The sequence below is a fragment of the Notolepis coatsorum genome (assembly GCF_963971535.1).
Source record: "Notolepis coatsorum genome assembly, chromosome: 6".
Classification (NCBI taxonomy): Eukaryota; Metazoa; Chordata; class Actinopteri; order Aulopiformes; family Paralepididae; genus Notolepis; species Notolepis coatsorum.
In genome coordinates, this window is record NC_140170.1 from 133,630,094 (window position 1) to 133,652,881 (window position 22,788).

The following is a 22,788-nucleotide window of genomic DNA, read 5'->3' on the forward strand; positions in this document are numbered from 1 at the left end:
GCCAGAAAAGAAACAGAAAAATAGAAGGATAGCTAATATTAAAAACAGTTTAAAACATATTCTGTACATTCACTCTCTAGGCATTCGTGCATCTATAAAAAAAACAGTGTAGGACTTCCGGTTTGACGACAGTATGTGACGGACGCATCTGTCACAAGCTCCGCTCCATTTTTTGTTAATTTCGCTTAAATACCTACTTTATACAACACTAATGTGTTTAAACCTCGACTTATATATTAACTAAGACCTTCAACTAACTATATCAACAGTGAAACGCAGCAAGCTCAAAAAGACGTGAAGCAGATTCTCCAACGGCAGACGGCGCGGTGACACGTTCAGGGAAGGGAAGAGCGGACGCTATTGAGAATAAAAAACCCGACAATAGCATGGATTCTAACATTCAAACGACCTCAGCAGAGACAGTCATGGAGAGTATTCCACCCGACTTCAATATGCAGATGACAGATATGATGAAATCCTAACCGACAAGGTTACTGATATGGCTAAAGCTGTGGCTAGAGTCGAGGCTAATGCTACCGCATTTAAGATAGCCATAGAGGCTAAATTTGAATATATCAACACACAGTTTGTAGCACAATCCGATCGCATAACGGCGGTTGCAAATACTGGGATCGAATACTCACGGAAGCAAGAGGAGAAGAATAAGGAACTATCTGAAGATATTGCCGAAGTATCGAAGGAAATGCAACTGGAAAACAAACAGCTCCGGCAGTTGATCCAAGACAACAAGGAGGAAAACTTGATCCATCTGCTAGAAATAGAATGGCATGCCCGCAGATTCAATCTCCGTATAGTGGGTCTGGATGAATCAGTCGACTGCACAGATGACAAGTTTGCTGCAGTACTATTCGAAATCCTAGGTTCTGAAATAATATCTACAGAACCGATAGTGGACAAACGCTACAGAATTGGATCTGAAAACTACAATAAAAACAACAAGGAAAGAAAGAGTGATAATTGCTAGTCTACGGGAAACTGCAACAAGAGACATGATTATCAGGGAATCACGCAAGAGATGGGGAAAACTGATGTACAAAGGGAAAAGAGTGTGGTTTTATGAAGATATGTGCAAGGAAGCCATAACTCTGCGGGCCCACTACAAGGTTGTAGTAAACCAGCTACTGTATATGAGAAAGGTCTCCACCCCATCCTACGGTACCCTGCAAATCTTTCCATAGTTGAGGGAGAAGGAAAGAGATTCATGCTACGTTCGCTTAAAGTGGAGATGAAGCAGTGAGCAATGTGATCCTAGTTTGTTTGTTGTGTACCTTGTGTAAGACAGGGTTCTATAATCAAATGTGAAATCTATCTTATTTGTCTGAAAAATATAATATAATATCCCTGTTTTCAACATGGGCGCCGCCATTTTGTTGCTGACGTCATGGCTGACGTCATGCCGTGGGTTGGGTGTATACACTCTGGTTAGCTGCCTATGGTGAATGGGTCAGTCAGCAAATAAAATGTTGCCTACAAAACAACGGGACCGCGGTGGTTCTGTTTGTATTGCTCCTGGCTGTTCAAACTAATTTTACCATGTGAGAGAGAGGAAAGTTGGTTAATTTCCACAAACTACCAGTGAAAAAAACAGTGTTGTTGACATGTTGGCTCGGGCTGGCTGCACTCAGGCGGCGCGACCAGCCTGTTGGACAGGGAAGGAGGATCTGCAGAGAACACTTCATTGCCTCGGATTATGTTGTTGGGGTGGGATGTTTGTCCAGAAGACCACTAATCAGCTGAAGCCGGACGCGGTTCCCTCGGTCTTCGACAGACAGACCGGCGTTAGCTCTCGGGAGCGATCGCTAGCTAGTTGGCACCAGCCGGGGCCCGGCGTTAGCTCTCGCTAGCTAGTTAGCGTTAGCAACCGGAGCGTCGCGGAGCATTCAGCCTGCTGGCTACCTAGACCCACTTCAACCAGCGTCGCGGAGCATTCAGCCTGCTGGCTAACCGACAAGCTGTGTAGCCAGCAGGCTGAATGCTCCGCGACGCTCCGGTTGCTAACGCTAACTAGCTAGCGAGAGCTAACGCCGGGCCCCGGCTGGTGCCAACTAGCTAGCGATCGCTCCCGAGAGCTAACGCCGGTCTGTCTGTGTTCTAAACATCACTATTTCTTATTCTTTATTTCGTTATTCTAAAATATTCTAACCAATAAATGTTAATAGAATGTTTAAAAAAAAAAAAAAAAAAAAAGGGTTAAATGAGTATACCAATCGAGGTATAATTTTCATTCTGTTATAATTACATTAAGGGGAGAGAGGCCCATAAGTCTCCTTTGCAACGATTTCAAGATATTGACATCTATACTTAAAAAAAGAATACAGAAACATATAATAAAACTGATACACCCAGACCAGACTGGCTTTATCACTGGTCGACAGGGTGCTAACAACATCAGAAGAACTTTAAATCTGCAAACAGTGGCTGGATCCCGAAAAGAACCATCAATGCTTCTCGGCTTAGATGCCGAGAAGGCATTTGATAGAGTTGATTGGCTGTACCTTGAACTAACATTGAAAGGTATGGGATTCAATAACACATTTATAGATTGGATAAAATGTTTATATAAAAATCCTAAGTCTAGAGTAAGGGTGAATGGTCACTGCTCTCACTTCTTTGAGATACAGAGAGGGACACGCCAAGGAGACGTTTTGTCTCCGTTACTATTCGCGATTGGCATAGAGCCACTAGCGGAGATGATTAGATCAAACCCTCAGATACAGGGAATAGATGACCAAAAAGGCATTACACACAAGATCTCGCTATTTGCTGATGACATTTTACTTTATATCAAAAACCCGTTAGAATCAATTCCAAACATAATGATGGATTTAAGAAATTACGGCGAACTGTCGGGTTATAAGATAAATGAGACCAAATCAGAAGCCATGATGATAGTGGGAACATGGCCAACACATCTGAATAGTATAGCACCCTTCCATTGGGCTAGAGACGGATTCAGGTATTTAGGAATCATTTTGACTCCCAGCAGCAATCAGTTATATCAAGCAAACTACGAAAAGTTGATTGTACAAATCAAATCAGACATGGCCAGATGGGACATTTTACCTCTCTCCCTAGTGGGAAGAATAGAATCAATTCGAATGAATGTGCTACCTAGACTTATTTTTCTCTTCCAGTCTCTACCTATACCAATACCTGCCACTACCTTTAAAAAGTTAGATAAACTCCTATCCAAATTTATCTGGCAGAGGAAAAAACCTAGAGTAAGGCTTAAAACACTATGTTTGCCAAAGAACAAGGGTGGTCTTGGTCTACCAAACCTAAGAAACTACTACTGGGCAGCTCAATTACGCATACTTGTGCATTGGATACAAAAGGACCTAGATTCAGGATGGGTACAGATTGAGCAAAACTCAATTCCAAAGACCCCTCTCAGATCCATAATATTCCTGGGGAAAGCATACTGGAAAAAAATTAAGATTGGTAACAAATGGATTACAAATACATTAAAGGTATGGGAAAGTGTAAGGAAAAAGGGGGGAGGTCCACGATCAATATCTAGGGCCATGCCAATAGCAGACAATACAGAATTCCGACCAGCTATGGAGGATGGGGGTTTTAAAAAATGGGCGGATTTGGGCCTGGTTACTATCAATCAATTAATGGAAGGAGACTGTTTTAAATCGTTTGCACAGCTACAGCAATGTTTTGATCTACCTTCGAAAGACATGTTTAGATACTTTCAAATAAGACACTATGTAATGACTCACAGTGAGTGGGAAGCAATTAAGAGACCACCAACAAATGTGGAGCGGTACTTTATTAACACAATAGAAAAAAACTTAATGGAAAGAAAGCAGATATCCAATATTTACAACATGTTACAACTAGACGATCCAGGAGACACCACCTATATTAAAGAAAAATGGGAGTTGGAAGCTAATGTGATCATAGAAAATGAAGAATGGGAGGACAGCCATTCAAGCAATCATAAAATCACAAATAGTCCAATGTGGAAGGAGTTTGACTGGAAGGTCAAGGTCAGGTACTTTAGGACTCCTCAAGTTCTCTCCGGATTTGCTGGTGGGTCCTCACCACTATGTTGGAGGGGATGTGGATTGATCGGAGATCATACACATATTTTCTGGGACTGTCCAAGGGTGCAGACATTTTGGGTGAATATCAAAAATGAGATTAAAACCATTCTAGATCTTGACTTACCTCTGAATCCATCGTACTATATCTTGGGATGTATACCGAAAGGCACATACTATGGAGATACGTTATACATCTTGAGAGTGATACTGTTAATAGCAAGGAAAATGATAACTATGGCATGGCTACAAAATCAACCACCGTCAATCAAACAATGGACCAAGAGACTGAGACAGATGTATACAATGGAAGAAATGACTGCACAATTGCAACTGAAAAAAGATATGTTTATGCAGAGATGGTCACATGTAACCTTGTACCTGGAGATACACTAGCATGAGTCTGACGCCCTCTCTCTCTTTTTTTTCTTTTTTTGTTGTTCTTTTTTCTTTTTTTTTCTTTTGCTAAATTTATTTTTCTATTTATTTTTTCGTTTCTTATCCTACAAAAAATCAAAAAAAAATTGTAAAAATCCCTCCCCACTGGGTTGTTTAAGAGGCGTACTCGGATTATACAGCTTATTTTGATTATGCTGAATACTTTGAAAACAAATTGAATAAGAGGGAAGAGCCTGAGTAACAAATGTCATTGAATATGTGAATCAAGTATATTATACTGTATGATTATTGCAATGTGATGTTCATTATGACACAAAATAAAAGAAAGTTCAAAAAAAAGGGGAGAGAGGCTTGGTCACAGGTGACATTCTATTAAATTAGAATTAAAGCATAGATCCTATGGTATACATAGGAAAGATTAGGATAAATTGCTCATTCTGGGCAGACCGGAGGTGCAGGAAAGGAAGAGGTTGTACGCGAAGGAGGTATCAAATAGGTACCTTGTACGACTCTGTAAAGGAGGGGGGTTCAGTTTTTTTTTTGTATATGTATGTTTTTATGCTCGGCTCTCAACAGGACCTCAACAGTGGGATATAAATCCATTGTGAATTCGCACTCCAGAAATATTACCAACAAATACAAATCAATATGTATAGATTATGGCTAGTTTGAATATAATGATCTGGAACACTGGGGGAATAAATAATCAACATAAACGCAAAAGCGTGCTCACATTGATGAAAAACAAACAGGTTGATGTGGCTCTCTTAAGCGAAACGCACATTTTAGTGGGAGACAAAGCTACGTTAGCGGACAACACATACCATAACATTAGTCACTCTTCCTTTGGAACGAGAACCCGTGGAGTTGCTATAGTCGTGAAACGGAAATTGAATATTGAATTGAAGGGAGTATGGTCTGATGCAGATGGTCGGATAACCATAGCTAAGATTATACACAAGAATAGGAAAATAGCGTTGGTAGCGGTATATGCCCCAAATCTATACGAAAATAATTTCTACACTGCACTCACTATGGGAAATGTTAAACCTTCCAGAATACTCATTTATAATTGGTGCGGATTTTAATGCCATTTGGGACCGTGGGTTGGATAAATCTTATCCCAACTTTTCCAACGAACAAAAAAAGTCATCTAATGCGTTAAAGGATTGGGCAAAGAATACAGGTGTAAATGATCTATGGCGATCACTCAACCCCACGACCCGGAAGTACTCTTGTCAATCAGCAAGACATAAAACACTCTCCAGAATAGATTATGTTTTCGCAACACCGAGACTATTTGATAACTATGAAGTGGAGATGGTACCCAATGCATTATCAGATGATTGTTATTTACTCCTAAAAGGTTCATTTGGTGTACTATCATCCCGAGCCCCAAGATGGCGCTTTAACACAACACTGCTGAATAAGAAGGAATTCATTACACAACTCAAAGAAGCTCTTTCAGTATTCCTACCAGAGAATGTGAACTCGGTGCCGGACCCTAGAATATTATGGATGTCGGTAAAGGGAATGATCAAGGATTTCACGGATAGCTTTTCATCCAAAATACGCAAGAATCGATGCTCAAAACTGGTGGAATTAGAAACGCTCTACTCTACATTATTTACTTCTTTACAATATAATGACTCGGCTCGACTGGAATCTCAAGTTAATTTACTAAAAATAGAGATTAACGCCATTTACAGACAACAATCTGAAGTACAAATACGTAGCACAAGACAACAGCATTACTCTCAAGGTTCCAAACCAAGTCACCTACTAGCTACGCGATTAAGAGTTAACACAAAATTTGCAGATATAACCTCCATTAAAGCACAACAAGGACTTGTAACAGACACCAAAGAAATAAATACGACATTCAAAGAATTCTACTCCAACTTGTATAAATCAGAAACGACCTTCGATCAAAACAAAATGGACACATATCTTAATCAAATTAACCTCCCCAAACTTTCAGAGGATGATGCTAAACAGTTAGAAACACCAATCACACTAGAGGAACTCAGGAAGGCCATATCCGAAATGCAAAGTGGTAGGGCTCCTGGATGAGACAGTATCCCACCAGAAATGTACCTCTCATGTTGGGACATAATTGGACCCCTATTACTTAATATGATTTTATACTCAGTCAAGGAGGGGAACTTTCATAAGAACGACAATATTGCACTCATAACAGTCCTCCTTAAAAAAGACAAAGACCCCACCGAGTGCGGTAGTTATAGACCCGTAAGCCTTCTCGGAACCGATATCAAACTGTTCTCTAAGGTATTAGCCATCAGACTTCAAAAGCATATGACGTCTTTAGTTCATCCGGATCAAACTGGCTTCATAAGAAACCGTTTGATCACTGACAACATAAGACGATTACTATACATACTAGATGCCAGCAAGGACGACACCACACCCAAGGCGATGCTGTCCCTGGATGCAATGAAAGCTTTTGATAGGCTGGAATGGTCGTATCTATGGGCAGTATTAGAAAGGATGGGGAGGGGAGCTCCAGTAGCTCACCACGTACCGCGAGTGCTATTTCAGCGCCGTGGACAACCGTGCTCGTCACGGATCTGGGGCTGAGCGAGTTCGAATCCCGGACTGCAGCCGTGCCTTTCCCAGAGTGTCTTCCCCCCCATCTGAACCCTTTCAGCCTGCTTCTGTCGGTCGAACTTGACCAAGTATAAATGCGATAAACGTATAAAAGAGCCAGGGAAATGGCCAAAGTTAAAAAAAAAAAAAAAGAAAGGATGGGGTTAGGAAAAGGATTCATTGATATGATTAAAGTATTATACAAAGACCCATCGGCCATGATTACAACAGGTATAATCACCTCCGGAATATTTCCGGTATCACGCTCTTCTAGACAAGGTTGCCCTCTTAGTCCCGGACTATTCGATTTATCACTAGAACCTTTAGCACAATATATAAGACAATCCCAACTCATAGAACCAATCGTTAATCAAGGGCACACAACACAAAATTAGTCTATATGCGGACAACGTAATACTGTTCATGCAAAACCCTAACACCGCAATGCCTCATCTTCTCAAGTTGATTAATGACTTTGGCGACCTATCGGGATTTAAAATAAACTGGCCAAAGTCGGCTTTCCTTCCACTGAACGCCCCTGCAAAGAATACAAGTCTTCCAGAAGAAATACCAATGGTTAAACACTTTAGATGCTTGGGAGTTGAAGTATTCCCTACCATAAGCCAAACGGTGAAACACAATTACATAGAAATCCAAAATTAAATCAAATACGACCTTGACAGGTGGTCAAAACTTAAAAACTCAGTACAGACACAGGTTTCAATAGTTAAGATGGATGTCTTACCTAGAATCAACTTCATCAGCTCAATGCTTCCGTTACCCCCTCCAGATGGTTACTAGAAAAAATTACACTCTTCCGCATATACATTTATTTGGAATAACAAACCACCACGTATAAAAAGATCCACCGCACAGAGAAACAAAGCCGACGGAGGGATGGCAATCCCAATTTTTTTTCACTATTTTAAGGCGTACACTTTAAGACCACTGACAACCTGGTTTGAACCCCAAGCATCAGTATCCTGGAGAAATTTAGAAGTAAATATAGTAGCACCACAGAGACTGCAGGACATAGTATACACCAAAATATCAATTAAGCAATGCAAACTGAAATTTGGCCCCATAATTACACATGCGATCCGGATATGGCAGATACTCCCTTATTCAATAACAATGCACTCCTGATTAGAAAACGACCTATAAGATTCCCTAGATGGGAAAAGCAAGGCATACATACATTAGGAGATGTTTTCAACAAACAGGGTATTTGTAGCTATGTGTGTGTGTGTGTGTGTGTGTGTGTGTGTGTGTGTGTGTGTGTGTGTGTGTGTGTGTGTGTGTGTGTGTGTGTGTGTGTGTGTGTGTGTGTGTGTGTGTGTGTGTGTGTGTGTGTGTGTGTGTGTGTGTGTGTGTGTGTGAGCGAGTGAAGGACCTGAGTGGATTAGTACTGTGGACGTGTGATGGGATGGTGTTCCAGAACTCTGCAGCTCTAATCGAGAAGGCTGATTTGCTAAATGCGCTTTTTCTCCCTGGGATGATGAAATTTCCCTCTGGTGAACCTGCTGCTTTCTGTTAAAACTGTGAGAGAGGTGGTGGGGCTAGACCGTGTTGGATTTTATATATCAGGCTGGCATTCTTTAGTTTCAGCATGTTTTCCCAGCTTAGCAGGGCATGTTTTTGGAGGATGGTACAGTGGTGGTGGCGAAAGGGTTTCTTGTCCAACACCTTCAGGGCCTGTTTATGAACTGAATGAATTGGTGTCAATGTGGTTTTGCAGGTCTGAGACCAGCTGGTTATGCAGTATGTCAGATGGGACATAATTACTGAGTTGAAGTAGAGTTTGGCTGTTTCCATGTTGAGGCAGTCTCGGATGTATTCCAAGTTGGCTATGTTAAATTGTATGGCCTGTGTGACTTTTTTTACCTGTTTTTTGAAGGTGAGGTTTGAGTCCAAGGTTATTCCGAGGTATTTTAAATCTACTTCAAGCCTCTCCTTTGCTGCAAACACATCTGGGTCAGGTGTTACAGATGATCTTTTTTCAAAGAACATGCAGACTGTTTTCTTTGCGTTAAGGTGGAGATCGTTTTCTGAGAGCCATTTTACTGTGCGTGCCATTATTGCGTTCAGTTTGTGTGCTGCCTGGGTTTTGTTGTTTGCGTGCACGTAAACCACTGTGTCGTCTGCATACATCTGTATCTGGGCTGTTGTGCCAGCACAGACAGAGGGAGTTTATGAACAGTCGTTTATGAACAGACTGAACAACAAAGGTCCCAGGATCGATCCTTGAGGTACCCCGACATCATATTTCAAGGGGGGTGATGTGATGTTGTTAATCCTAACACGTTGTGTCCTACCCTCGAGATATGATATCATCCCTTTTAGTGCCGTGGGTGAAAAGTTTAACCTGGAAAGCTTGGTGGTAAGTAGGTCATGGCTCATGGTGTCAAAGGCCTTTCTCAGGTCAAGGAACACCGCTCCGACCACGCCACACTTGTCCATCTTTGTTTTGATTGACTCCAGAAAGAAGCAGTTTGCTGTTTCGGTTGAGTGCTTCGCTCGAAACCTGAACTGCATGGGGTGCATGGTTCTGCTATGCACTTCTCTGTTATCTTTGATACTACTGGAAGAATGCTAATAGGTCGGTAATTGCTAACCTCTGTATTGTAGTACAGTGGTTCCCAAAGTGGGGGTGGGACCCTTACAAAAAACTAAAAATCCATCAAAATCTGTGTTGTTGCTAATCATTGACACATGCTAGCCTATAATAATCCCTCCCAGAAAAATCTACTTTGCATTTGATATATTGCAAATATATGCCATCACACACACTGGCATTTAAAGGGTTAGAATTATAAAATGAATTGAATATGTGGTGTTATGATCAGGGCTGAAGTTGAATAAAAGATTTATGAAAGAAAAAGTGGTAAATAATTTCAACATATAGTAATATTTGTATGGCGTTTTTGAAGAGGACAATTTAGTCCCTTATGGTAAGAGTGAGTATTTCTTTCAATCTGACATTACAAAAAAAAGAAAATCCATCAAAATCAGTGTTGTTGCTAATCATACATATCCTAGCCTGTTTTTTAACAATAATTTGTGATGCCATCACAAACACTAGCATTTAAAGGGTACAAATAAAAAAATGCCTGCACCAGAATGCAGGAAATTAAGTTTTTGTAACAAAACATTTCCTGGTGGGGGACCCCCGCTTAAAAAGTGGCCTGACTGGGGCTATATTTCGCACTATATTTCCTGGCCTGAATGATTTCCCCAGTCCGGCCCTGATTAAAAGCCTCCAATGCTTATTAGTGTGTGTGCGTTTGAACGTTTGCATGTTTCAACCATACATTTCCATTTATAAAAGAATATATATATTTTTTACCCCCTATAATAGTGGGGGTCGCGGCTCTCTGACACCGTTATTTCGGGGGGTGCGGCCTGAAAACGTTGGGAACCCCTGTTGTAGTATACAGAGGTTATACTTATATATAAGTATGGGTATAAGTATATAAGTATATATATATATAAGTATACTTATAGATAGTCCTTACCTGTGATCGAGAGTATTCCAAAAATAATATTCCAATTGTTTGATCACCATCTGGTATATCCGATGTCCATTTGGTCCACGACATAACCCACCACAACATATGGATCGGGGATAACTTATATAATTTATATTATATGTACTTTATATAATATAGAATATAGTTATAGCTCTACAAACAAGGTGACGCACTCCTATCTTTTAAAGCGTGGCAGTGCTATAACGGGGCCTGACTAATTCCCGGCGGTCAATGAGTTAAGCCTGACGGGCCCGGTACAGGGCCGGATTTAATATCACGTCATAAATAGATCAATACAGTCTGTATTCATTAATGTTGCAGGGTTTTTTCAACGATTATTGTGATTATTTTTGTGATTATATCTCACGGGTCGAACAAACTTGAGCGTTATTACCATAAACTAGAACCTAGTTTGCTTCTTTACCTTTCTGTGAACGTCTAGAAAAAAAAACGTGTCTCAACCTGCCTCACTCCCCCACACCCCACACCCCCACCCCTTCCCATCATACTTGCAACTTGATCTCCCTCTGCCCACCACATACACACACACGTCACACACACACACACACACACACACACACACACACACACACACACACACACACACACACACACACACACACACACACACACACACACACACACAGATTCACGCACACACACCTCATGACACCCCAGGGCCCCCAAACTGTGCAGACGTGCTTGAAATAAATCCCCATGCCAGTTAGCCTGATGAAGCAATATAGTTAGCCTTAAAACAAGGCTGCCAGCCTGTAAAGCCCCGGAGGAAATGGCCAAGGGGTCAGAGCCAAATGCAGCAGCATCTTTTCCCTGTTGACCGTGCTGAGCCAGCAGACAACAGCTGTCTGGGACTGGACGCTAAACATTGATGCCAGATCCATTGGCCGGCAGGCCCTATGGAGCACGGCATGCCATTTTTAGGACAGTAGCCAACAGCCATAGAAGTCAAGTCAAGAGTTTTATTTGTCACGGCATACAAGTATACAGAACGATTACAGTAATAAGAATCCAAGGGATGAGAATGCGACATTTGTGCAATAATACAAGTCATCATAAGTCAAGTCAAGTCAAGAGTTTTATTTGTCACGGCATACGAGTATACAATGAAATGCGGGTGGTCTTGCCCGCAACGATGTGCAATACAGTGGTACAACATATAATAGAATCCAATACAAAAAACATTGTGCAATAACAGGTAACAGGTAACAGGTAACATGGTGTGACATCTCGGTATTTGTACATAGTTATTTACAGATAGGACATGCTAGGTAGCTTTGGTAGTGCAATACACTGTTACTGTTACTGTAATACTAATTTAAAGTGGCCTTTCCTTTTGGCAATAAGTGTGGGTGTGTGCGGCATGAGTGTGTGCCCGCTCATGTTAAAGTGTTAAAGTGGCTGCTAGTGTGTGAGCGTGCACAGCGTGCGTGTCATGTGTGTGCTCATGTGTGCTTATGTGTGGATAGTAAGAGTAAAGACATACACAAAGACATACACAAAGAGGGTACGCTGCTTCTCAAACAATAAACCCTGGATTAGCAAGGACATTAAACACCTGCTAAACAGGAAAAAGAGGGTCTTCATGGCAGGGGACACTGAGCAGGCCAGGGCTGTCCAAAGGGAGCTCAAAAAAGAGCTAAGGGCAGCCAAGGTCAGCTACAAGGACAGGCTGGAGGGCAGACTACAGGCCAACAACACCAGGGAGGTGTGGGCGGGGGTCAGGAAGATCACTGGTTTCAAACAGCAGGGCACAGCTGTGGAGGGCCCTCCAGAGCGTGCAAACGAGTTCAACTCGTTTTTCAACCGCTTTGACCAGAGTGGCCTCCCCACACCCCTCCCCCCACCCATCGACACCAGCACCAGATCACACCTACAAAGCAGCCCCCCCACCCCCCACCCCCCCACACCCATCAGCAACGGCACCCCACCCCCAACACCAGCAGACTGCCCACCACCCCCAACCCTGACGATCACAACCAGTCAGGTCAGTAGGCAGCTCTCCAAAATTAATGTAAACAAGGCCAGAGGACCGGACAACACCAATCCCAGGGTGCTCAAGGTATGTGCAGAGCAGCTGGCAGCACCGCTCCAGCATCTTTTCAACCTCTCCCTGAGGCTGGAGAGGGTGCCCCAGCTCTGGAAGACCTCCTGCATTGTCCCGGTGCCCAAGAAGGGACGTCCCAGCACCCCCAACGACTACAGGCCAGTCGCTCTGACGTCACACGTCATGAAGACGTTTGAGAGACTGGTCCTGCAACACCTCAAGCCCCTGGTGCGTGACTCCCTCGACCCCCTGCAGTTTGCATACCAGGCAAACATCGGGGTGGAGGATGCCATCATCTACATGCTCCACAGAGCGTACACGCACCTGGAGAAGCCGCGCAGCTCAGTGAGGATTATGTTCTTTGATTTCTCCAGCGCCTTCAACACCATCCAGCCGTCACTGCTAGCGGAGAAGCTCTCTGCGATGCAGCTGGAGCACGGCTTGGTGGCCTGGATCAAGGACTACCTCACTGAGAGGCCACAGTACGTCAGACTAAAGGACAGTCAGTCTGACGTACTGGTGAGCAACACCGGCGCCCCCCAGGGAACTGTGCTGTCACCCTTCCTCTTCACCCTCTACACCTCAGACTTCTGCCGCAACTCCAGCGGGTGCCACCTGCAGAAGTTCTCAGACGACTCCTCCATCGTAAGCTACATCACCGACGATGATGAGGAGGAGTACAGAGCCCTGGTGGAGAGCTTCATGGGGTGGAGCGACAGCAACCACCTCCAACTCAACACCAGTAAGACCAAGGAGCTGGTGGTGGACTTCCGGAGGGGCAAGAAGAGGCCCCCCCCGATTCCCATCTCCATCCGAGGGGTGGATGTGGAGATGGTGGACTCATACAAGTTCCTTGGGGTACACCTGAACAATAAACTGGACTGGTCGGACAACACAGAGGCCCTCTACAGGAAGGGACAGAGCAGGCTGTTCTTCCTGAGGAGACTCAGGTCCTTCAATGTGTGCAACAAACTGCTGCAGTCTTTTTACCAGTCTGTTGTGGCCAGCATCCTCTTCTATGCTGTGGCATGCTGGGGAGGCTACATCAACTCAAGGGACACCAACAAGCTCAACAAGCTGGTGAGGAAGGCTAGCTCCGTAGTGGGAGTCGAGCTACCTAGACTTGAGGTGATGGTAGAGAGGGGGATGATAAGGAAGCTGGATGCCATCATGGAGAACCCCTACCACCCCCTCTACGACGAGCTAGTCAAGATGAGAAGCTCGTTCAGCCACAGACTCATCCCCCCCCGACACTCAACTAACCGCCTCGGACAGTCCTTCATACCAGCGGCCATCAGGCTCCACAACAGTGGGCAGCGACTAGCAGCCTCCAGGCCCCACAACAGGGGGCAGCGACAGCGACTGCTACCAGACATTGACCTGGGACTTATAGGAACCCAAGGGGGACAAAGTAGACTACCCTGGTACTTTGATTAATGTATACTCAGTAGATAGTCAATTATAACACTACCTCTTGCATACTGCACCTCATGTGACACTGTGAATAATGTGAATATTCCTCAGCTAGTCAGATAGTAAATTATATTGACCATATTGATCAAATTGTTTACATTGCCTGTGTTGTCTTTTACTACCTGTATACTGTGTTGTTTTACTACCTGTACCCCTCCCCCCTCCCCCCCATGCTGCTATGATGCCTGAATTTCCCCAAGGGGATCAATAAAGGAATATCTTATCTTATCTTATAGGTATATGTACATGAGTTTTTCAAAAGCATGGTAAGACATGCTAGGTCCTGCGATAGTGCAATACACTGTTAGCTACGGATGGGGCACTGGGTCTTATGTACACTACTATACAATGCTATACTATACAATCTACAGTTATACTATGTGTCATTATGCTAGCTTGCTATCCATCTACCGTATTTACTATACAAGAACCACTCCTGTTCTTGTTTTTATTGTGTAAAGTGACCATAGTGTGAGCGTGTGCAGCATATGTGTGTGTGTTCATGTTAAAGTGACTGCTAGTGTGTGAGCGTATACAATGTGTGTGTTATGTGTGTGCTCATGTGTGCTTGTGTGTGGAGACTTCAGTGTTCAAGACTCTGATGGCCTGGGGGAAGAAGCTGAGCCGAAGTCTCTCTGTCCTAGTTGCTGGTGTTCGCAGGCGTCTGCCTGACCTCAGCAGCTGGAACAGGCTGTTGTTGGGGTGGTGAGGGTCTTTCATTATTCTGCAGGCTCTGGATTTGCACCTCTTGTTATATAAGACCTGCAGGGGTGGTAGTGCAATACCCGTAGTACGCTCAGCTGAGCGCACCACTCTCTGTAGGGCCTTCTTGTCCTGTGCCGTGCTGTTTCCATACCAGGCAGTGAAGGCTAAAATAGGTTGTTTATATGTATCATTGGTCTGGATACAAGCTGGATGGATGAGTCTAAAGTGTAAACCTCATACAATGGTATTCTTACTATTTCAGTACTTCTTCAGTCAGGACAACTTGCATATTTGGTTTAAATGGTTTAGATAAGATTATACTATGGTCTGGGGGAATATTCTACTCTGACTGGCTGGGGGGTGTTGATTCATTTCAGATATACTGCACGGCTGGAGCCTCACAGTTCAAAATGAATGCAACTCTTGCATCAGCCGTCCAGCTATTTTCCACCTTCCTAAACTTCCACTGCTGTGATTTGATTTATGAATGTAAAACTATTAACTATCAAGATTAAGCTAGCAAAGCACTCTGTTTGGAGAGGCAGTATTCATTTAGTTTGACCTCATTGTGTATTATCCTTTACATATATTGTTGTATACTATACAACTATTTTTCTGGACAGATATGCTTTCTTGATTTCGGTGCACATAACAGAGTGCACTAAACATACCTAGCAGAAAAATATAAAAGCACATCCAGGCCGGGGGTATCTGCTCTAATGTGGGGTGAGTGATAAACAGCAGCAGTGCCTTCACACAGCAGCAGAAGCACATCAATAGGCAGTGCAGACACGGTAAGCTTTTAAATAGAACACCCTATTCTGAGCCGAAAAACATGTGATCCTGATCCATGCACAAGCCGTGGAGGAAAGCACTCTAAGCATGGCCAAAATTAAAGGGGGCTGGGAAGTCTGAGAAGCCTGGAAAGTCCCCCAGCCGGTACTAGCAGAGGTAGCGGCCATTGTCTTTGGGAAGTAGACTGTTAAAGAATTCGGCAGCGAAAGGTTGGTCTGTTTTGCAGTGAAGTGGAAGGGTAGAGTTTTGGACAGTGTAGTTCTCTCTGTTTCACTGTGTTGTTGGTTTAACTGAGGTACAGTATGGCAGTGCTGATGTGATGTCATCATGGCAGTAGGACATACTTGAGCAAAAAGTGAGAAGGAGGGGGGCGTGTGGCTACAAAGGTGCACTGTAATTTAAAGGCATACAGTATATAGTTATTTCACACACACATACACACACACACTAAATACTATGATGCTAACCAGGGCTGGTCAGAATGCTAGAAGTTCTAATCGCTGGCATGATAATGGTTGCCAAGATCACTATTCAAATGCTTTGTTTTCTTGGTTTTTGGTTTGTTTTAGTTTTTTTTACCACTCCAAAATGTGCCTACATCAGCATAAGAAATAGCTCATAGAAATACAGTAATAATCCAATGTTCGTTTTGAAAAACAGTTTTCAGACAAAGACATTTTAGTCATGAGACATTTCAGAAAACTGCCACATTGTAAAAATGTTCCCCAATGAATTAAAACGTTTGCGCAGGAAGAAGTTTTGATTATTCACTGATAATTACTATGGAAGCTTCAAAGGCCAAAATAATGGTAATGGGGACAGTCCTAATGCTAACTGTTTAGATTTCCTCTGTGATTGACATTCTACTACTGTGTGTGTGTGTGTGTGTGTGTGTGTGTGTGTGTGTGTGTGTGTGTGTGTGTGTGTGTGTGTGTGTGTGTGTGTGTGTGTGTGTGTGTGTGTGTGTGTGTGTGTGTGTGTGTGTGTGTGTGTGTGTGTGTGTGTGTGTGTGTGTGTGTGTGTGTACTCAGGAGGTGCAACGCTGCACGGCAGACATGAAGATCACATCGGAGCACTCCAACCATCCAGACAACAAGCACAAGAACAGATACATCAACATAGTGGCTTGTGAGTACCCTAGCACTCGACCTCTGAAGTAAGCATAGTGGCTTGTAAGTACCCTAGCACTCGACCTCTGAAGTAAGCATAGTGGCTTGTAAGTAGCCTAGCACTCTACCTCTGAAGTAAAAATGGAAGTTATGGAAGTTTGATGGTATTTTCAGTTTTACTATGGTACCGGCCATTGTACAGTATAAATAGTTTACCATGGTACAGCCGTTGTAAAAGTCATGAATCACCATGGTACCACTTTTGTACTTGGCATCATTATTTGGTCACTACTATGATGATAGTGACCATACAATTATGGAAATACCATGATACCTTTTTTAGAGTACTTAGAGTACACTGTTAAAGTATAAGGCCAGTGTAATTTCCTTTTTTTTATTATTATTGTCAACATAGCCTATGAAAATACCAAAACCTACGTGTACAATGCATTTCTGAGCTTTTACCATGCAAAGGGTTGATTGATTGATTGAACATTTTATTAACAGATTGCAGAATGGGTACAGTACAGTACAGCTCAATACACACAATTGTTAAGGGGATGCAGACCAGAGAAAGACTTTCGTCTTGTTTACATGGGGCGGCTTTGGCTCAGGGGTAGAGCGGGTTGTCCAATGATCGAAGGGTTGGTGGTTCGAATCCCGCTCAAGCCCATGTCCATCCCATTGCCGTTGTGTCCTTGGGCAAGACACTTAACCTACTTGCCTCGTATGAATGTGTATGCATGTGAATAAATGTTGGTGGTGGTCGGAGGGGCCGTAGGCGATGATTATTCGCCACGCTTCCGTGAGTCTGCCTCAGGGCAGCTCTGGCTGCAATTGTAGCTTACCACCACCGGTATGACTGTGTATGAACGAATAATGGACTCTGTGAAGCGCTCTGGGTGTCATGAAGAGCGCTATATAAATCCAAGCCATTATTATTATTATTACATCAGGGTCCCCCATTTTCAATTCATCATAACATATATGACATACACGACATATAGATAGACAGTACTGCTACATCTATACATTTATGACATACCAGATTTGCAAATACAGTACTGTTTGTGATACAAAAAGAGTCTAAAAAAGAGAGTATATACATTTGACGTAGAAACTACATTGGAGGAGGTTGGATAGGTGGGGTGGGGGGGATTGGGGGGGGGAAACTGTACATTGGAGATGGTTGGGTGGGTGGGGTGGGGGGGGGGGGGGTTGGGTAGGCGGGGTGGGGGAAACTGTACAACTGTACAAGCAAAACTGTACATTGGAATATCGACAAAACCATACTTGGTTCTAAGAAGAGGGTCTTGTGTATTCTTGGGTTAGGTCATTTACTGTACATTGGAGGGGGTTGTGTTAGACATTTACAGGGGCCAGTTTCGAATTGCAGTATCCCGTAGGTGTTCTTTGAGAGTGGTTTTGAAAGTGGGTAGTGATTCACATTCCTTTACAGCTTTGGGTAGGGCGTTCCACATTGATGTGGCATAATTGCGAAACGTGTTTAGTCCCTTGTTTGAGCCGAATCTGGGTTTAACATGATTTGTGGAGCTCCCTCTGGTGTTGTGGTTGTGGTATTCACTGACCTTTGGGAAGTATTTTGACATGTACATGGGTATCTTAGTCGTGTAGTGTATCTTGTAGACCAGGCCCATTGCAAGTTGCTGTACTCTGTCGTCTACTCTAAGCCATCCTAGGTTGTCAAAGTGGGCAGGGGTGAGGTGGGTTCTAGGAGTAAGGTCAAGCAGTAGTCTGACCAGTTTGTTTTGAGATGTTTGTAATTTTGTTTTTAGCGCCTTTGAGGTGCTTTGGTACCATGAGGTGCAAGCATAGTTGTAGTACCCTTGAATGAGTGCTCCTGCCAGAGTCTTCAGGGTATTCTTGTTTACCAGAGAGGAGATCCGTTGCAAGAATCGAGAATCGAGGGGATGTACAACTTCTTGGATGAGAGCCTCTAAGGGTAGGATAGAGTAGGATGAGTATTGAGAGTAGATAAGATAAGATCCCCTTGAAGAAGTGCATTGTAGGTTTTGGTCTTTTGCAATGTGTTGACAGTAAGAACACATTTAATTACACTGGCCTTATCCTTTAAGTACACTCTCAAGAGTACATGTACAACAGTACACCCTATGCATTACACTACTGTACATCTAATGACACTCTGAATTCCTTGCTGGCCTCTTCCTAGAAGAAAAGGGGGAAAGAGAGGTGGAGGTGGGGAGGAGAGATGGAGGGGGAGCTGTGCTAGACTCACTGGGAAAACGAGCCTGAATACGCTATTTTCTGAAAACGGGTCCCAGAGTGAACAAATCTGACGATGCAATCAATCAACGCCACCCTTGCGTTCCCGTCTTTACCGACCATGTCAGCTTGCTTCATTCTCTGTCATTACGGTAGTGTTCTCAAACGTACACGTCACGACTAAAAATAAGGTCCTATGTTCCCCGCTACTCCCGAAAAAGCGACAGAGTTGTGTGAGGGTGTAGATAGATGGTGCAACAGATTCGCACGTAGGCATATCAAGGATAATATGTTCAATACACCATAGTATTATAAATGGGTCTAGCCAGTATGCATCTTTCCTGAACCGATGACGCGATAGCCCAAATCTCCCTTAATCCGCATGCGCAAACCCAGCCAACAAAAAATAAACATGATACATATATGTCTTATATGTCCAGATATGTCCTGGCTAGAAGTGTTTATTAAACACCGGGAGGCTACTGTGACGAAATACACGATACGGGAACATGTCTATGTTCCCCGGGTTCTATGTTCCCCGCTCGCGATAAAAAGGGTCCTATGTTCCCCACACACACACACACACACACACACACACACACACACAAGACTGTTAGACTATTTAATTGTTACTAAATTATTGTTATTTGTTAGGCTATTATTTAGATGTTCTAATTGTCCTTAATTATATTGTGTTCCATTTTAAGGCAATAAACTGTTTTATCTACTGTAATTTGATGACTGCTCAAAGTCTAATGCCTATAATGCCAGTAGTAGTATGTACAAATATTCAATAAATAGGCATATTTGGCTGTTTGGATGATGAAATAGAAGATATAATTAAGAACAAGAACACGGCACTCGCGCTATCGGCTCCCGCTCTCTCTCGGCTCTCGGCCTCTCTCGGCTCTCGCTCTCTCTCGGCTCTCGGCTCTCTCTCGGCTCTCTCTCGGCTAGAAATTAATTAATATGAAACTGTGGTACACCGTACAATCAATAACACTTTAAAATACTCGAGTGACTGACGGACATTTCCCGATAGCGCGATCTCTCCGAACCTGTATATAAGTACATTAATATGAAACTGTTGTTTCCCCCCCGGGATATATAGGAGGGGCACCGGAAGTTATGTTGTTGTCATGGTTACACGCGAGAGACTGTTTATTGGTCAATGGAAATCGTCACAAAAACATATTTCATTGCATTTGGGTGGTTCTTGACATGTGGTTTTCCATTTTTCAAACAAGAAAAACAATTTTTTCCCCTCCACCAAAACGTTTCACTAACATTTGTTTCTGGCCATGATATTAGGTGAGAAATAGGATGAAATTGCTGGATCTAATTTCATAATTTCATTGATCTGCAACGCCTAGTTTGACAGTTTGATCTGAATTAGCGGACTTGGCAACTATGCTTTACTTGCTCCTCCTACCTTCCTGACTTTTCACAGGTCTGTTGTGTAATGGAGAAGCTTTTCACAGGTCTGTTGTCAAGTCAAGTCAAGTTTATCATGTGCTTCACATGATAAAAACACATACTGTACAATGCAGTAACAACAAGTAAAAATACACAAAAGTTACAGAAAAAGGTATTGTGCATTTAAGAAAACAAGAGCAAGGTGCAATATAAAAGAGACAAGAAATTAGATAAAAAGTCCAGAGTAACAGCGGACGTCATGTACAAGTCAAAGGCCAGGGAAAAGAGGTGCGTTTTGAGCAGTGATTTAAAAGCTAGGCTCTGGGCCAGGGGTCAGCAACCTTTACTATCAAAAGAGCCACTTTTCCCCCCTCCCACAAAACCTATTTACCCTTCAAATGAAGATAACACAGTGTATAACCTTTTGTATATCCCCAAGCATACCCCATATTTAGCATAAAACGCCTGACAATTGCATACCCAAAGTAATTTGCGATTTATTATACATTATACTTTTTTTGCCTTTTTATTGCTGTTTTTACCTGTTATCAATCAATCAATAAAATTTATTTATATAGCACATTTAAACATGACGCTTGTCAACCAAAGTGCTTCACAAAGGATGCTTGGTTCATACACATACAGCTCATTATAGTAATATTTCACAATTATTACATTGATAGTAATAATGGCACACAGTCATAAATTGTTAATTGTTAAATAAGTTATAACAAACTCTTATGAAGAGGAGAAAAAATACTGGCTGTGTAGACCTATTTTTAAATAAAACACAGAAGAGGAGACAAAACACTGGTGTCTGTAGACCGACTTTGAAATAAAACCCTGAACTATTCAGGTATATTTGAGTCCTTCCCTTATTTGTGGAACATTTATAAAATAAAAAGTAGTCCACTTTGAAAAAAGACTACCATGTGTAGACCTACTTTGAAATAAAACACAGAAAAGGAAAACACTGGCATCTGTAGACCTACTTTGAAATAAAACCCTGAACTATGCAGCTCTATTTGAGTCCTTCCCTTATTTGTGGAAAATCTATAAAATAAAAAGTAAATTTTTCGTTGTTTGCAAATTTCACACCACATATCAGGCATACAGGTAAGCCTGCATCGTTAGTCGTGAAAGCAAATTAATCTGTCCAATCTGTCAGACTTTCCTTTTTTTGGATTTATCCATGGTTAGCTTACTGGGGGGTCGGAAACTCAAGATTAGCCACTTGCAGACGGCAGGGAGAGGCGCGGGTGTGACGTACTGTATATTTTAGTTGATGAAATATTTTAGTTGACTAAATATTTTTGTTGATGAAATATTTTTTCATTTCAGTGTCACAGTATGACATCGATCTCCAAAATAAGAGAACAAAAAAGAAATTCAAAAAAAAATTCAAAAAAAAATCTTTTTTTTTGGGCCAGGGAGCCGCAGCTGATTGGCTAAAGAGCCGCATGCGGCTCCGGAGCCGCAGGTTGCCGACCCCTGCTCTGGGCAGATCTTATGTGGGGGAGGCTGTTCCAGAGCCGGGGGGCAGCAGCAGCGAAGGCTCTATCTCCCCTAGTTTTGAGCCTGGTCCCAGGCACCTCCAGCAGCAGCTGGTCAGCAAACCTTAGGGCTCTGAGAACAAAAAAGAACAAAAAAGAAATTCAAAAAAAAATTCAAAAAAAAAATCTTTTTTTTTTGGGCCAGGGAGCCGCAGCTGATTGGCTAAAGAGCCGCATGCGGCTCCGGAGCCGCAGGTTGCCGACCCCTGCTCTGGGCAGATCTTATGTGGGGGAGGCTGTTCCAGAGCCGGGGGGCAGCAGCAGCGAAGGCTCTATCTCCCCTAGTTTTGAGCCTGGTCCCAGGCACCTCCAGCAGCAGCTGGTCAGCAAACCTTAGGGCTCTGGATGGGGTGTGGTGATGCAGGAGCTCAGCTAAATACAGTGGAGCCAGCCCGTGTAGTGCTTTAAAAACGGTCAGTAATAGTGTAATGGAGAAGCTTTTCACAGGTCTGTTGTGTAATGGAGAAGCTTTTCACAGGTCTGTTGTGTAATGGAGAAGCTTTTCACAGGTCTGTTGTGTAATGGAGAAGCTTTTCACAGGTCTGTTGTGTAATGGAGAAGCGTTTCACAGGTCTGTTGTGTAATGGAGAAGCGTTTCACAGGTCTGTTGTGTAATGGAGAAGCGTTTCACAGGTCTGTTGTGTAATGGATAAGCTGTTCACAGGTCTGTTGTGTAATGGAGAAGCGTTTCACAGGTCTGTTGTGTAATGGAGAGGCGTTTCACAGGTCTGTTGTGTAATGGAGAAGCGTTTCACAGGTCTGTTGTGTAATGGAGAAGCGTTTCACAGGTCTGTTGTGTAATGGATGTTATGGTTTGAC

At 42.9% G+C, this 22,788-nt stretch overlaps 1 protein-coding gene across 1 annotated transcript in view; it reads left to right on the forward strand.

Moving 5' to 3' along the window:
• Nucleotides 1-22,788, forward strand: part of LOC311230238 (receptor-type tyrosine-protein phosphatase gamma-like) — a 667,161-nt gene that overhangs the window by 618,997 nt on the left and 25,376 nt on the right. Inside the window, exon 16 of the mRNA XM_084316451.1 lies at nt 16,679-16,775. Coding sequence (XP_084172577.1) covers nt 16,679-16,775 — 97 coding nt within the window. The remainder of the gene's footprint in view (nt 1-16,678; nt 16,776-22,788) is intronic.